The sequence below is a fragment of the Orbicella franksi genome, chromosome 7 (assembly GCF_964199315.1).
Source record: "Orbicella franksi chromosome 7, jaOrbFran1.1, whole genome shotgun sequence".
Taxonomy (NCBI): domain Eukaryota; kingdom Metazoa; phylum Cnidaria; class Anthozoa; order Scleractinia; family Merulinidae; genus Orbicella; species Orbicella franksi.
This window is the reverse complement of record NC_138151.1, coordinates 20,724,394-20,739,026: the sequence shown is the minus strand read 5'-3', so window position 1 is coordinate 20,739,026 and position 14,633 is coordinate 20,724,394. Positions and strand designations below refer to the sequence as shown.

The window sequence follows — 14,633 nt, the reverse complement described above, 5'->3', positions numbered from 1 at the left end:
ATTGTTCAGAATTTTCTTATTACAGCTTTGATGGCAGACAGACAACACAGCTTCCTTGAAGTTTATTTTTTATTTGTTTATTTATTTATTTATTTATTTATTTATTAATTACAATTTAATGGCAGACTTACAAAACTGAATAACCAGAGAGAGAGAAAAAAAAATAAAAATAAATAAAATAATGAACCAAAAAATTAAAAAAAAAAAGCCATAAGGATAATTTGTAGAAGAGTTGCGTGACCCCATATAAAAACAAATCACCTCATAAAATTATAAACATTGCAATAATCTCACTACAACTGTAAGTGCACGGAAAGGGGGTCAAAAACATTCTTGTATTGTGCATGTGCATAATAATATTCTATGTCATAACAAATTATTGCATCAAAGACCTTACAAACCTTCAAATGTAGACTCAATTGAATTGATTTCTTCATGGCAAAAGTCTGTCATAAAGTACTGGGGTTTCCATATGGGATTCCAGGCACGGAAGATTTTCAGCGCTTCCTCTATTGCAGCTTTTGTTTCCTTTTGGGTTATAAAAGCCCCAACCACCGTATAGTTAACATTAGTTTTAACCACAAGGAAGAACAGTGGAAGCTCATATCTCATGGTCTTGTATGTGGCATCCAGAAGCATGATTTCATCTCCATATCTGCTCATCAAATGCCTCTGCCAAGCTGTTTGATGAACAAATAGGAGGTTTTGAGTGATATGAGCTTCAACACTGCCATCTGTGTCAGAGGTGTTGTTAGATGCAGCTTCTGTAGGGGATAGGGAGCAAGGTCTAAACAAAAAGAGATCCTCAGGATTCTCTTGCTTCCACCCCTTAATTTTCTCCTCAAGATTTTCCTCGTCAACTTTGGATAGCATCTGCTTTACAGTTGCCTTGTACATGTGGTTTCTGATATCCACATCCTTGGGATGATAGCGCCTGTTTGTGGCTGGTGGGGGATTCTGACCAGCAAAAAGCTCATTCTTGACATAGTGTCTCAAGTGCCTTTTCATTTCGTCAACTGTTTTGACCCCTTCACCAACAAGTGTGTGGATTTTTTGAACCAGGCTCTTGTCAATGGGTTGTAACATACCACCAATCTATAGAAATATCAATAATATTTTTTTATTATTATTAACAATAAAATGGTAATTATTTTTCAAATTGGTTAGTGAAGTAAAAATTTGGCTAATTTAGAAAATATTTTTGTCACTGTCTGCAATATTTTTCTTTATAATAAAGTTTCCATATAACGCGCGCTCTGATTGGCTGAAACAGCGTGCTTTATCAGAGAACAGAGCACGGGTTGATGACGGTAAGTTGGCTTCCAAATTTTTGCTTCGGAATTTTGACAAATTTGGCCCAAATTAAACATCCCCTGTGACTCAGACAAACGCACTGGAAGCGAGCTATTTTTCTGCAGTAAATATGGCTCATAGAGACCATTGTTAGCAACAGTAGTGTTAAAACTGTACTAAAATAACAAGTTTTGCTAGATTCCCGCCGACAAAACATGTACAGCTGTAGCGAAATACACAAATTCTCAACCTAAACAGTGCTTCGATAAAGACATTAATTTTTTTACGAAGGAAGAAATTATACTAAGAAGTAAAACAACGACAGAAAACAATTGAACTGTCTCTGTTTATGATGAGAAGCTTTATTTTTGTAAATTTACAATTAAAAATGCTCATTTGCTCAAACAACACTTACATGCAGTGTAGTAACGCTCGTTCTCCGGTCATCTTTTCATCCACAAGCTTTGAGCCCCGCGTTTCGTAATTTCCACTGGAAAAGTGCTCGTTTTCATGGGCCACAATACGGCCTCTTGACTATAAACCTTTACCTTCCTTGAGATCCGTATTTAAAAGTTAACTTAAAAGCGAACTTTGAAGGCATCGTTCTTCTCTCGAAAGCCGCTCAAACTTCTCGAAACTGAAAGCTTAGCTGAAGTCCAGTTTGTGATTGACAGCTGTCGCTTCGTTAGCAAATCAAATTATTTGAACAATTCTAACAAGGATTGTGATTGGCTTATTTTAGCGTGCTTTATCAGAGAACAGTGCACGGCTGACGCCACTTTTGCTCGTTTGGAAAATAAAGTTTGGTTTGAAAATTCAGCCGAATGCGTGGGGAAATTATCTGATTCTTTATCATAAAACAAATAAAGAAGCCTCGACTGTGCTCTGTTCTGTTGTAAAGCACTTAGGAAGCGGTAGAACACTCAAGAAGTAGGGAAAAACACTCGACTACGTCTCGTGTTTTCCCCTACACTTCTTTCGTGCTCTACCGCTTCCTGCGTGCTTTACAACAGAACAGAGCACAGTCGGGGCTTCTTTATTTGTTAGATATGTTATAATTTTCGAAAAATATTAATACCTATTGTGCAGTTCCAGAAAATATCCATACTCCTCCCACAGAAGGGATTGGAATTTCCTGCGGGGTTGGGGGGTTCTGTGAGACCAAAATATGACGTATGAAGCTTAATTGGAATTTCCAGAGGGGTGGGGGGTTCTTAGAAAAATTTCCTTCCATCAGGGAGGTATGGATATTTTCTGTAACAACACATTGCAGCTTTAAGCCTTTCCTATTTTATCTGTGGTCTTGAGGAATGACCTCACTACAGTGTCAGTAGCGAAAACATGATGCCTTGAATTTAATTTCTAGTGCACACGTGAACAGATCTGTCTTTTGACATCCTCCATCTTGTGTGATGGGATTATAATAATAATAATAATAATAATAATAATAAATATGGGGTAATGCTAGAAAAAAAAATCCAAACAAATTTGAAATTACAGTAAAATTAGCTGATCACTCCGTACTCTATTAGAAAACTTTCTTTATACCTCTCTGTGACATGATCTTTGTGGTCCTTCTCCATGGGTAGGTTGATGTAGATTCTCCTTTCAAACTGTGGCCACATTCCATTTTTAATATCCCCCCTGAGTCTATCAGACATGTCCCTCCTGATTCGCTCTGTGTTATCCAAAATCTGCATGACAAAGATGTAATTATATTCGTTGTTCAAACATCACTGAATAACAATAAAGTTTTTGAAAGGAATTAAAACGGAGGTGGAAAGTTAATATTTTCCTTTAATTTTTTTTTTGTTTCATGTTTTAGACTTGCTGTGGAGTTTTGAAAGTTTACCTTATATCCTGGAAGCTTTATAACTTCTGACATTAAGATCTTTGCTGGACAGCCAAACTTAATTGTGTCTTCGGGTAGAAACCTCCTTCCTCTGAATGAATGATCACCTTCCTGAAATGCAATGTTAAATGTCAAGCTTAAAAAAGAAGTGTTTTAAGTTGGTCTTTTGACATTTATTTATGACACAACATGATATAAATGTGAATTGCCTTTCATATTTTACCTTTTGTGTAGAAGACTTGGCCTTTTCATTTTTCTTCCTGTCTGGCCCATGCTGGCAATCAAATATTTTTGATCCAATAATCATGTAAGGAACTCCATCAAAGGGTAGTCTCTCTCCTTTAAAAAAGATTTTTCTTGGCTTTCCAAATGGATCTATCAAAATATAATACAAAACTCATTCATTAGCATTATTGCTTGATTTAAATGGATGGACTGTTACCTAGTTTTTTTTTTAACAAAAAATGGTTGAAGACTTTATCATTTAGGCGAGAATTCAATATTTTGGGAGGCTTCACACTCATTGCTCAAAATGCAAACATCAGGGCACTGTGCCAGCAAGCACATCATTCTGTTGGTCATCTTGGGTTTTTCCAAAACAATGTGATGTATCCCTATACTCTGTTTTCCCTGTACCCCTGGTTAAGGGGTCATCATTTGTACTTCGCACCACTGCTTACATAGCTCCTTAACCTTTATATCCAGAAAACATTCGTACACCCTACCACCATCCCATTCCTCCCTGCCTTTTGGGTAGATATCAGTTCAGCTTGTCCTTTCCGTAATTGTTTAATTATTTGATAACCTTTTAGATTCTCTGTGGGATGTATGTGATGGGTTGAGGAGTATTTTCTCAAAGGGATAGAGTTTGTAGTGTGCCAGGTGCATGACCTTGGGCAGTAGAAGTATTAATTGCAGAAAACTGGGGGGAAGGGGTTACTTTCAAATATTTGGGATAAACAGGTATGTGCCACTCAACAGGGTAATTTTTTTTACCTCTCTGAATCAAGAGCAGGGTATAAAAATCCCCCTTGCTCTCTGAAAGAGGGGTAAATTTTACTTAAGCTTAAATGACTCTGGAAAAGGGTTGATTTGCCCATTCTCCCTGATTAGTCATTTTCCCTAATTGTGTATTCCCACTTCCATAGAACTGTTCTGTTACAAACTCGATTATGTTCCAGTTCCAGTGTAACACAAAGTTTCAATATTTGTATGCAAATCTTGCTTCCACAGTTGCCATATGGTGTTATTTATGAACATATATAATTACATGGTAAAAACTTGATGTAAGCAGGGAGTAAACTGGAAGAGTGTAAATACATCAGTTTTTATAACTGAAATGGTCATCCTGCATAAATATGTTTCACATTTATGCTTACCTTTAACATTATTAGTAACTGTTAATCCAAAGGCCATAAGGGTCTTGGTAGTAGCAGGCAAGTCAAGAATCAAAAGAAAGTTAAATGACAACTTTTCAGTTTCAAAGACATGTTTTGACAGAAAGTGCTATCGTCTTCAGTTAATTGATGTACAAAGTGTTGGAAGTTGAACTTACAATAAGTAGAAAAATGCTAATTGTGACAAAAAAATGAAGCAAAGCATGAAAGTGTGAGAATTCAACTTCCAACGCTTTGTACATCAATCAACTGAAGATGACAGTGGGTTCTGGTGAAACCAAGTTTTGTGGTTTTCTTTATTACTACTATTATTATTATCATTATCATTATCATTATCATTATCATTATTATTATTATTATTACTATTATTATTATTGCTGTTATTGTTATTGTTATTGTCATTATTTTTTCCTTTATGCTTATTTTTTGGGACAGGGTACCGATTGTCTGAAACAGGGTCATTAATTCATCTCTTTTTGTCTGGAAAAAGGTCCTTGTATGTATGGCACACCCCCTTAGTAAATTTAAGGGAGTACAAACCCCAACCCCCTACCGGGAGAACAAGGTCTTACCTCCAGATCCAAACATTTTGTCAGATTTATAGCAAGAAAACTTTGTCGTGGTTTCTTGCTCGTATTTCTTCAGTAACAGCATGGCTTCCTCAAGCGAATCAACATATCCGTAGTTTGGGTTTTCAGGGCTTTTAAAGATCTCCTGCCATGTGCTCGCAGGGTTTGAAGAGTCAGCATTTGAACCACCAGGACCAAGCGAACTGCTTGCTTCCTCCTTCTCCGAGGATTCATGTTCTAGGTTATCCATGATAAAAAGGCAGCGCCAAGAGGGTTTTCTTTTTATGCCTTAATAACAGCCCATGAAATTAATCTTAATGAAAGTTCGAAACTCGTGAGCACAAAAGATTCACAAAAGCCTAAAATATCATAATAATGCACTCGCTATGACTTTTTCGAAATTGCCCGCGAAAATACCTGCAGTGTCTCTTGGGTTGGCGGAAAACTATACTTCGTCTATTCGGCAAACATTCGTCGGCCATTCGGAACTTATCGGAAGGTCACTTTCATGTATGGCGCCGATTCCATACTTCAAAATGACCAACTCGTTTTTTGTTCTGAGTTGATGATCGTAGGTTTTCAAACTCGTTAAGACTCGTATTATTGATTTCATTTTAATATAAAGCCACTATCAAATGATAGATTGGTGATAAGTCCATGTGAAATATGTACTTGAAGATGAAAACCTGAGCCATTATATTATCTCTTGAAAACCGTAAAAGTGGTAAAAGGCTGTCTCGCTCGGCGACGGGTTTTGAATGAACCCGAAGTGGAGCGACGATCGCTTCCGAGGAAGGTCACGAAGATTGGTACTGACGTCACGTCATTCTGAAATATGGAGACGAGTGCTAACACTAAATTAGCTAACTTGACAAAATTCTCCCGAGGGGCGGATATGACGAAAAGAGCTGAAAAATGGCCTGTAATTGACTAATGACGAGATCATCCCACTGTCCAAATTTGGTGACAATCGAAAGTAATGCCAATTTTCTGTCACGTTTTCAATCTGTGGTCACTTGAGTGACCAAAATCGATACATCGGTCGGGATAGAGTTTTGTTATTAAATTATATGACTTGTGTGACTACTTTGCTAGCCCTTTACTCGTGGAAAACACCAATTAAATTTAATCATGACTTTTAAGAAAGAAAGCTGTTGTTAATAGTGTTATTATCGTGTCATTTATATCGTTCATGCCCATACATATCCCGAAGAAAGTCCTACAAAGATTAAGACCATTACGTCATCGGAGATTTGTCAATGGCTACCACTGATGGTGCAATAATAAAGTTTGTGTTGATCAAAGGATATGATGTCTACAGTAAGAAAAGAATCATCAATGACTGCTTTGGAATGTGCACTGCGTTCCGACGGTAGTGCTAAGCAAACAGTTAAATTTTAAAAGCGCGGTTATAAGATCTAACAGATCTTCTTGTTTTTTTTTTTGTCGGAGACCAGACACAGACCTCGACTCGGCCAACTTTGAATTACGCAATCTGTCATCTTTATTCGCCAAACCTTGTTTCTTCAGGGTCAACAAAAATCTTAGATTACAAAGTCACGCCGAACTCACGCTTTGCAAAAAAATCTCTTCAAAACCCTGACTTCGAAGCGATATATCACTTTAGCGTTAATAGCTACCTCATATCGGCAGTAGTAAAATCTATTCCTTAACAATCCAGCTTCATCATATTAAAATATCAGCGAAATCGAAGAAAACCAGAACTAAATATTATTAGATTTTTTTTGTAACCTCGCTTCACTGCTTGAGTCGACAAAGGAAGCGACGGTCGCCCATAGCCACCGAAACACATTAACATAACATGAACCTACTTTTCGGTCAAAAAAATCCAGGATTATTGCCTGCGAGCTGAAATTTGAAGAGGAACATCTTTTTCGAACTTTTCTCAGGTTATTTAGACGAAAAAATGACCTCGGCGGGCTCCAAAAGAGAACGAAACAAAAAACAGAACGAGACAGTGAGAATAGCCGATAATTTATTCAATTTGTTCACCGCCTTCGTTACGTTCAAGTTAAAAAAAGCTTACTTCTGGATAATTTCAGCCTTACAAGCCAGCAACTGGGCCCAAATTACTTTCTGTATCCTGACAAATGTCCTGACTTCCATCTCCGAAAGATTTGGCCGCAATTTTTTAGCAAATAAACATTTCGCCGACAGCAATCACCATTACGGTGCTTGCATACTAATTCGCTAACTTTACAAAACCTTCCCGAGGGGGGATATGACGAAAAGAGCTGAAAAATGATGGCCGGAAATAGAGTAATTTCCTCAGCTTCCGGTGTGCCAAATTTGCTGGAAATAGGTTCAAAACCGATTAGTCCATGGGCCAGGACCCCAAAAAACAACATTTCGGTACCACTCAGGGGGAGTAATGCTACCATATATTTTTGAAAACTGCAATTACTCTAGTTTCATATTATGTATGATAGCAATGCTAAATGAGTAGCTTAATAGGATTTATCACGTGACAAAGTGACGTCACTCATTTCTACAGAATCATCAGGATACAAGCAATGACTGCTTAAAAGTAGTATTTCCCTGCTCAATAACCATACGTAAAGGGTACTTTATATGTGCAATGATAGAAATTTCTGCCAGATGAGTTTTTAAACCACTTAGTTAAAACTTACATGAGCTTTAAGGATTTTGTTTCCATGGCAACGCTGAAAAGTATTTAAATTTCAACAAAAGAACTTTTAAGTATTTTTTTAATGCGCTGATCTTGCAGAATTTACGCCAAACGAAAGCAGGAGAAAATATGTGATTCACAACTAATGATTTGGTGAGATGCAATTGCTACCAAGACAGTGGTTCTCAATTAATACCTGTCGGCCATCTTGGATCCGCCATCTTCGCTGTTAAAACACCATTATTCTAAAGCAGAATGTGGCAAAAGTGTTTGAAAGTTGAAAGCATTTTCCCTTTTGATTCAAAGCACTCATTATGCAATGAAAAAAACTTTTGAAAAGCTCCCTAATGTTGAAGAAGCCCAAGAATTTATGAGAAATTGAGAAATATTGCCATAAAAAGAAAGCATAATTCACAATTTCCTCAACACTATCTTCTTAATCTAGCTTAACGGATTATTTCTATTGATATTTAAAATGCCTTAATTTTCCTGATCCTCCTCGTCATCAGAACATTGTTCATCAAGAATCTCCTCCTCCTCAGCACTATTAGGGAGTTTAAGAAAACCATGACGGCAACGGCAACGAGAACGTCACCAAACAAAAGGTTTGATGAGCAGAACAATTAGAGACCTTAAGCAACCCACGACGGCAACGGCAACGAGAACGTTACCCAAAAAAATATTTAATGACCAGAACAATGGCTGTGCAAGTGCGTTATAAATCTTCGTACATTTCTTTGCCGTCCTCTTCAAAATAACAACGTAAAATGACTTGGTTCTGCGTATTTTGGAGAACGCGAACGGCAGCGGCTAATGTTTCGTATTTTAATCTGGAATTCAACTCTGGCATTACACATTTAGCTTGAGTAAGTTCTGGGACAGATAGGTGCACCGAAAAAATCCATACTGCTGCGAAATTCGAAGGTTCTCTGGCGTCGCCGCCGTCATTACTTAAGGCCCCTATTGTTGCATTCACGGTACATATCGATGCATTTAAGGCTATTCATAAAGCAGGTTGGCACGTGGACAGCTTGCATGATCTTGCACAAAAACAGGAGAGAAACTCAAGAAGAACTGTAGGGGAGGGTTTGCCTTTCATCCATTTGATGGATAAGTTGCAGTAATCCTCGACCGATCCTTGACCAACTGGTGAAGGGACTTGAAGGCAACTCTGTAAACTTCTCCAAATAGCTGCTTGCAATTGGTAGTTTGCTCTCAAGGAGAACATCCTTAAACAACAGAAACAATCTGCGCAGGGAGGTAGCTGGTTCGAGTCAATTTTGCCTTGTTTGGCACAGAATCTTACAACAAAGTCTAATAGCGTTACAGACTCCATAACCATGCGATAATAAAAAAAAAGCCTTAGACGTAATAACTACAGCTCTGTATGTGCTGCATGGAGAAACACTCTGGTACCCGCTTCCTCGTGCGTCGACCTTAGCTCTTCCCTTGCGGTTACTCCGATTGAGGAGAGTTCATAGCAGTAATCCTCGGTCGTTACGAAGATTGTCTTTCCAGCGAACCTCTTTCTGTGCCTCTTATTTTGCCACTTTTCTGAAATAAATTTGCTCAGGAGCGATTTATTCCTGGAATTGGGCAAGAATGTCCGCCATTGATGCATCTTGTAGTCTACCTTGAAGTTTCTGACTTTATGACCGCTTTCTGAGCCTCTCTTCTCTCTCTTGTGGTTTTTGATGGAATTATTTCTGTAAACGTCGAAGACCACATCAATACGCTGGCTGTCTGTTCCTTCACGCAAAACCATGGACATCATACTGTCAACCAATTCAGCAAATGTTTTCTGGTCGCCTCTTATCTTCTGGAGCATTACCATTTCGTCAAAAATTCGCCCGCACGGCTGAGGAATCATATCTGCTGCTGTCATATTTTTCTGGCTGGCTCCTTGGCAAGTGATGATTTGTTGGTTCTCCTAAGCAACCCATCAGCCGTGTCAAGGGCCCAAGGGCGAGGTCCGAGAGGGTGGTTCAGTACATCATTCATCTTCAACGTTCTGTTCTCAGCATGATCATTTGAGCAAACTGCGCACGATCAGCTTTAATGATTACTTCCTTGCTTGACCCTATTTGTCCTTTCATCTCCTTGTTTAAGCTTTGAGGTTCGTAATTTTGTCGCAGAATTTCACCTTACTTTGTTCAGACCCAAGCCTGTCATGACAAAATGTCTTATAAGCCGTCTATCCGAAAGCCTCTGCCGGAAGCATGCAGATCATTCTCTATCTGAGGAGTTGCGATGTTGCCGGTCGATAGACAACCAAGTCTTGCCTTTCTCCCTCAAAGGGATTGATGCAGCTTCCGTCAAGCATCGACATCATCAATTTCATGTCTTCTTTTCCTTGTCCTAGCTTGCTCAGTTCCAGGGGGCGGAAGGAGGTTCCGGGACCAAAATGCCTGGCTTCGACAGCAATAACATTTACTCGATGAGATGTTCCTGTGCCATAAAGTTTCTCTTCTATTCTATCAATATTATCCCACACAAGCGTTGCCTGAATATTTTTCGGCAAAGGGACATCATTATCAGACGTCACGGCCATTTTTTGTAGGCAAAGTGCTGTGTTAATTTCCTCAATTTGCGTATAGGCAATCCCATACCCACATCGGATTAACATCTGTATAAGTTCAACATTGCGGTTTGCAAAGCTTTTACTGCGTATGGTATTAACATTTGCTTGGAAGGTTTTCCTCCAGTTATCCCGTATATAATGTCTTGCCCAAAAGAGTTGCCAACAAGGCACCGGTGGCGATGAGGATATTCCGTTGGGATTTCTGAGTTGTTAGTTAGAAGAGTATATAGAAAGGCATCTAGTTCTGCTGGGAGATTTATTGCATTCTCACATAGTTCAGAAGATTTCGGTGGCCATGCCATTTCAGTATTATTTGAAACTACATTACAGATGTACAGTCCAACTTACTATTTTCCTTGACTTTACATGGAGTCAGCCCTGTTGTCGAATTGCTGAGATAAAGTTACTATCTCTCTGGCCAGTTAAACATTTGAAAAATTTTTGGAAAGAACAACAACTTTATTATTGTTCGGGAGATCTTCAAATTGTAACAAGTCGCCGAAATCGTTTTCTAACTTTCTTCAGAAATGTCTTTTTCGTTGATTCGGATATTTCAGTAGCGCCCATTTATCGCATGGAGATTACTGATTCGCTCTTAGATCAACCATCTAAATAAGCCTGGGATTTAATAAATCTGATCAAATAAACTCAAACAGTTTGTCATAAGCTTGAGACTCTATATCAAAAAAATTGGTTTTCATCGGCGTCGTGTTCACTGCGTTCCAAGTCAGTGTAGTTGCTCGCTTTATCTGGTCAGGTACAATCTCAAAAGCACCGACCATGGTAACAAGCTTCAGCTGCTACCAAATCACGATAGGCAAGGCCAATAAGGCTACTATCATCCGCAGCAAAAGCAGCGTTTCTAAAGCATCTACATACAAGTCAACCTACCGGGTCAAAGGGATCGCGTGTTCTTGTACATGCAGTCTTATTTTCGCAAGAAGTGTATATTTTCGTGCAACTTCTGCTCGTGCTTGACTCTTGCCAACGAGATCTTTGCTGTTCGCTTTCCAAATTAAACCTCGAAATCTGTTTCGCGGCCGTTGTATGAAAAATGCTCTCCAACTAATCTCGCTTCGTGCTAAAAAGACTTCAGCATTTCCTGTGATATATGACTTGGGGAATTTCTCCTTCCTTGGTATTCTCTGCCAATGAATAAAGCAATGGCCCATGACTTTTAATTTTAGCCGCCTTCAATAAATATTTCAAAGAGTCGAGATTTTTTTTTTTATTAAATAGGACAAATTAGCCGACTTCTATCATATGAGCAGTGAATAATACAAGTTTTAAAAGCTGGTCGCCTAGTTTGGTCTAGAAATAAAACAAGAATTGAAACTGTAGTCAAGTTTCCTTGAGTCGAACAGAGACTGTTGAATGTTTGTAAGTATTTTATTCAGTGAGCATAAAAATACTAAGTGTTCCCTTTTTCTCAATATTACTCGATAAAGAGAGTCCAAACTGCGAAAATTTGGCAAGAACTTTGAAGTATTTACCATGCAGCGAGACCGTCATCTTGCTCATGATGCTTTGAGAGTTTGGGCTGCATGGTTTCATTCAAGTTTTTCTTTTTCAAATCAACTTATAAATTTTAGTTTTTAACCAAAAATGTTAAGAAAAGCTGTTTACTGTACAATGTAGTAATTTATTAATATTATAAATAAAGAACGCATTTAAAATAACTGTTTAAATGTGAGCCTCGTTTCCATGTCACAGCAATATTTTTGAAAAAAAGAAGTACGCAAAAAATACTGAAAGCTACTCTTTCACGATTGCTATCAAGTAAATTTGAAAAGTCCTTCATACAACCTTTCATCAGATATCACTCACATTTTTCCCCCTGAGTGGTACCGAGAACCTGCCCTGGCCCATGGACTAGATGTTTTTTTTTTTTGTTTTTTTTTGTCGTTTTTTTTTTCTTCGGGTCACTCGTGCTACCAAAACAGTTAACCTGTAAAAGCGTGGTTGTAAGATCTTAAAGATCTTCTTGTTTTTTGTCGGTGACCAGACGCAGACCTCCGCTCGGCCAAATTTCGAGTCACGCAAGGTGTGGTGTTTGTTTGCCAAAAGCTGTTGAAACATTAATACACGGACAATTTTACGGATATTGTTTTCTATGTTGTGGGTAAAATATATTTTCTTTTGGTTTTATCGAAGCGTTGGATTCAAAGGGAATAATAAACACGCTAAAAAAAGTATTACGTCAGCCATGGAATGCGCTAACGTTGTAGCTTTCACTTTCCCTAGGTGACAAATAAGATCGTGTTTACTTTGCAAAGTTATTTCGGCAGAAGCGACGGTCATTAATTTATTTGCAGTTTTGCTAGTATTTCTTGTGGTTTTAGGCAAATGAAGTAAATTCTTTGGCTGTTTCATCGCTGCGAGTTCAAGATCGGAAGGAAAATTAAATATTTGCAAGCCAAGCAAAGAACATGTCAGAACATGCAAGGATTACGTCATTGGTAGGGAAATAACCACCGTACTGAAGATAGCCGCGAATAACGTAATTCTTGAATTATGTGACTCGTGTGACTACTTTGCTAGCCCTTTACTCATTGAAAAACCAATTAAATTTAATCATGACTTTTAATAGTGTTATTATTGTTGCGTTCGTATCGTTCATGCCCATACATATCCCGAAGAAAGTTCCAGATTAAGAACATTATGCCATCGGAGATTTCACAATGGCTACGAGTACGAGTGATGGTGCAATAATACAGTTTGTGTTGATCAAGTGATGTGGTGTCTACAGTAATCAATGAATCATCAAGGACTGCTTTGGAATGTGCACTGCATTGCCACTGTAGTGCTAAGCAAACAGTTAAATTTTAAAAGCGCGGTTATAAGATCTAACAGATCTTCTTGTTTACTAGAACAGGATTTAGGGAGCTAGAATGTGGATCAGTTTTATTGGAACTGTCCGGGCAGTGAAAGTCATTTATAAAAACCAACATCTTGATTACAAATTAGGCGATAAATTGGTTATTCAGCTTTGAGATCCTCAACATTTGCGTACAAAGTATTGTCGTATTCTTTGAGGTTGACGTACGTCTGCAGAAAAAGGAAAATCATATTATTAGTGATACTGAGCGTATACTAAAATTCTTTGACATGGGACAACAAAGTAAACATAAATTCATTAAAATTGCCAATTTTAAAGGCAGTTTTTACGAAGACTTTTTTCTCTAGCTACGAAAAGGTTTTTCTGTAAATGTCAAGAAACCGAAAATGTCCTTCATTTTGACTTCTCAGGAATTTAATTATCCATTTGCATCAAAATGTTCCTCCAAAACTTCGGAAAGACGAAAAAAATGTCGCCATTTCCTAGACGACCTAATGGCTGATATTGTTCAATGGCTCAGCAAATTAGATTACAGCATTTACATTAGTATAGTAATACTAGTAGAATTCCACTAACGGGTGATAGCGCACGGCAGCTTAGTCAATAAGATGGATGGAAACGAAAATCATCAGAGAAAATGAATGAACCAAAACCTACACATGTTTTGATCTGTTGATTTTATTCTCTTGTTAATTTCATATACTTTTACAAGAATAAACCCCGATCTATTAAGGTAGTCACGCGTTTTTCATCATTTATCCCTGACCTGCAACCAAACATAGAAAAAATGACTTTCAGTACATTAGTTAAGTTACGGGCAGTCAATATATACATGAATTCTTCCTTACAACTATCACTGAATTTATATTATATACTGTTTTGAAAGTACATACAAATGGTATTAACATTATTTTTCAGTTGCCATGTAACTGATGATTGTTTGATGCGTGGTAGCATGTTATATGCGCATGTACGATCGTGGTTTGGCTTATGGTAAACGATCTGAATTCATTTTTATGGACTTGTTCCATTATTGGCCATGAACACCTCTCTACTGAAATCTTTCTTACGATTAGGTCTTTTTTTTATGACTAATTTCTGCACAACTTACACATGAAACATGTCTTCTCGCACCAATACGTCATGCTATCAGGGTACGTATCACAATAACCAGCATCCTTATACGGTTGGCATGGAGTAGTCAGCCTGTCTTCACAATTTCCTATAGTGTCAAGAAAGTATTGACATATTAATGACTGTTGTAAAAGTTGTACCCTCCGGACTCTAGGAGATTTCTTATCGAGCCATTCCTCCCTTCCCCCCCTACCATCTGTGTTTTTAATGCAATAAACAAGCTGACAGAGGCTGAGAGTCGCTATGGCTTGGTCTACAGGATTATGAGGGAAATCGTTTGGTGAGCAAAATGTAAATGTGAATGTAAACGAACTATTA

General features: G+C 38.0%; 3 protein-coding genes across 5 annotated transcripts in view; 1 reads left to right on the top strand and 2 right to left on the bottom strand.

Moving 5' to 3' along the window:
* Nucleotides 1-14,633, top strand: part of LOC145492428 (uncharacterized) — a 456,732-nt gene that overhangs the window by 433,344 nt on the left and 8,755 nt on the right. The window lies entirely within an intron of this gene.
* Nucleotides 163-5,383, bottom strand: LOC145493637 (calcium-responsive transcription factor-like). Its single transcript, XM_081473119.1, has 5 exons — nt 5,115-5,383; nt 3,369-3,520; nt 3,146-3,256; nt 2,811-2,987; nt 163-1,095 (listed from the first exon to the last, which is right to left on the bottom strand). Exons 1-5 carry the CDS (start codon nt 5,359-5,361, stop codon nt 394-396), a joined length of 1,389 nt encoding a protein of 462 aa, XP_081329245.1. The 5' UTR covers nt 5,362-5,383; the 3' UTR covers nt 163-393.
* LOC145492319 (neural cell adhesion molecule 1-like) overlaps nt 13,900-14,633 on the bottom strand; it is a 30,833-nt gene continuing 30,099 nt past the window's right edge. The window contains exons 8-9 of one of the 2 annotated variants that reach the window (XM_081471747.1): nt 14,293-14,403; nt 13,900-13,947 (exon numbers count right to left, since the gene is read on the bottom strand). In XM_081471747.1, the coding sequence (XP_081327873.1) occupies nt 13,937-13,947; nt 14,293-14,403 (122 nt within the window). In that variant the 3' untranslated portion in view covers nt 13,900-13,936. Of the gene's footprint in view, nt 13,948-14,168; nt 14,404-14,633 lie in introns of those variants that run through there. The other variant, XM_081471746.1, reaches the window with a different exon arrangement.

What these genes read in the sequence shown, in the direction of transcription:
- LOC145493637 (XM_081473119.1), bottom strand. Translation starts at nt 5,361, where the DNA reads ATGGATAACCTAGAACATGAATCCTCGGAGAAGGAGGAAGCAAGCAGT. An exon ending in CAAAATGTTTGGATCTGGAG is followed by an intron (nt 3,521 to 5,114) that starts GTAAGACCTTGT and finishes ATATTTTGATAG; the next exon opens with ATCCATTTGGAAAGCCAAGA. An exon ending in GTTTTCTAATAGAGTACGGA is followed by an intron (nt 1,096 to 2,810) that starts GTGATCAGCTAA and finishes ATATTTCTATAG; the next exon opens with ATTGGTGGTATGTTACAACC.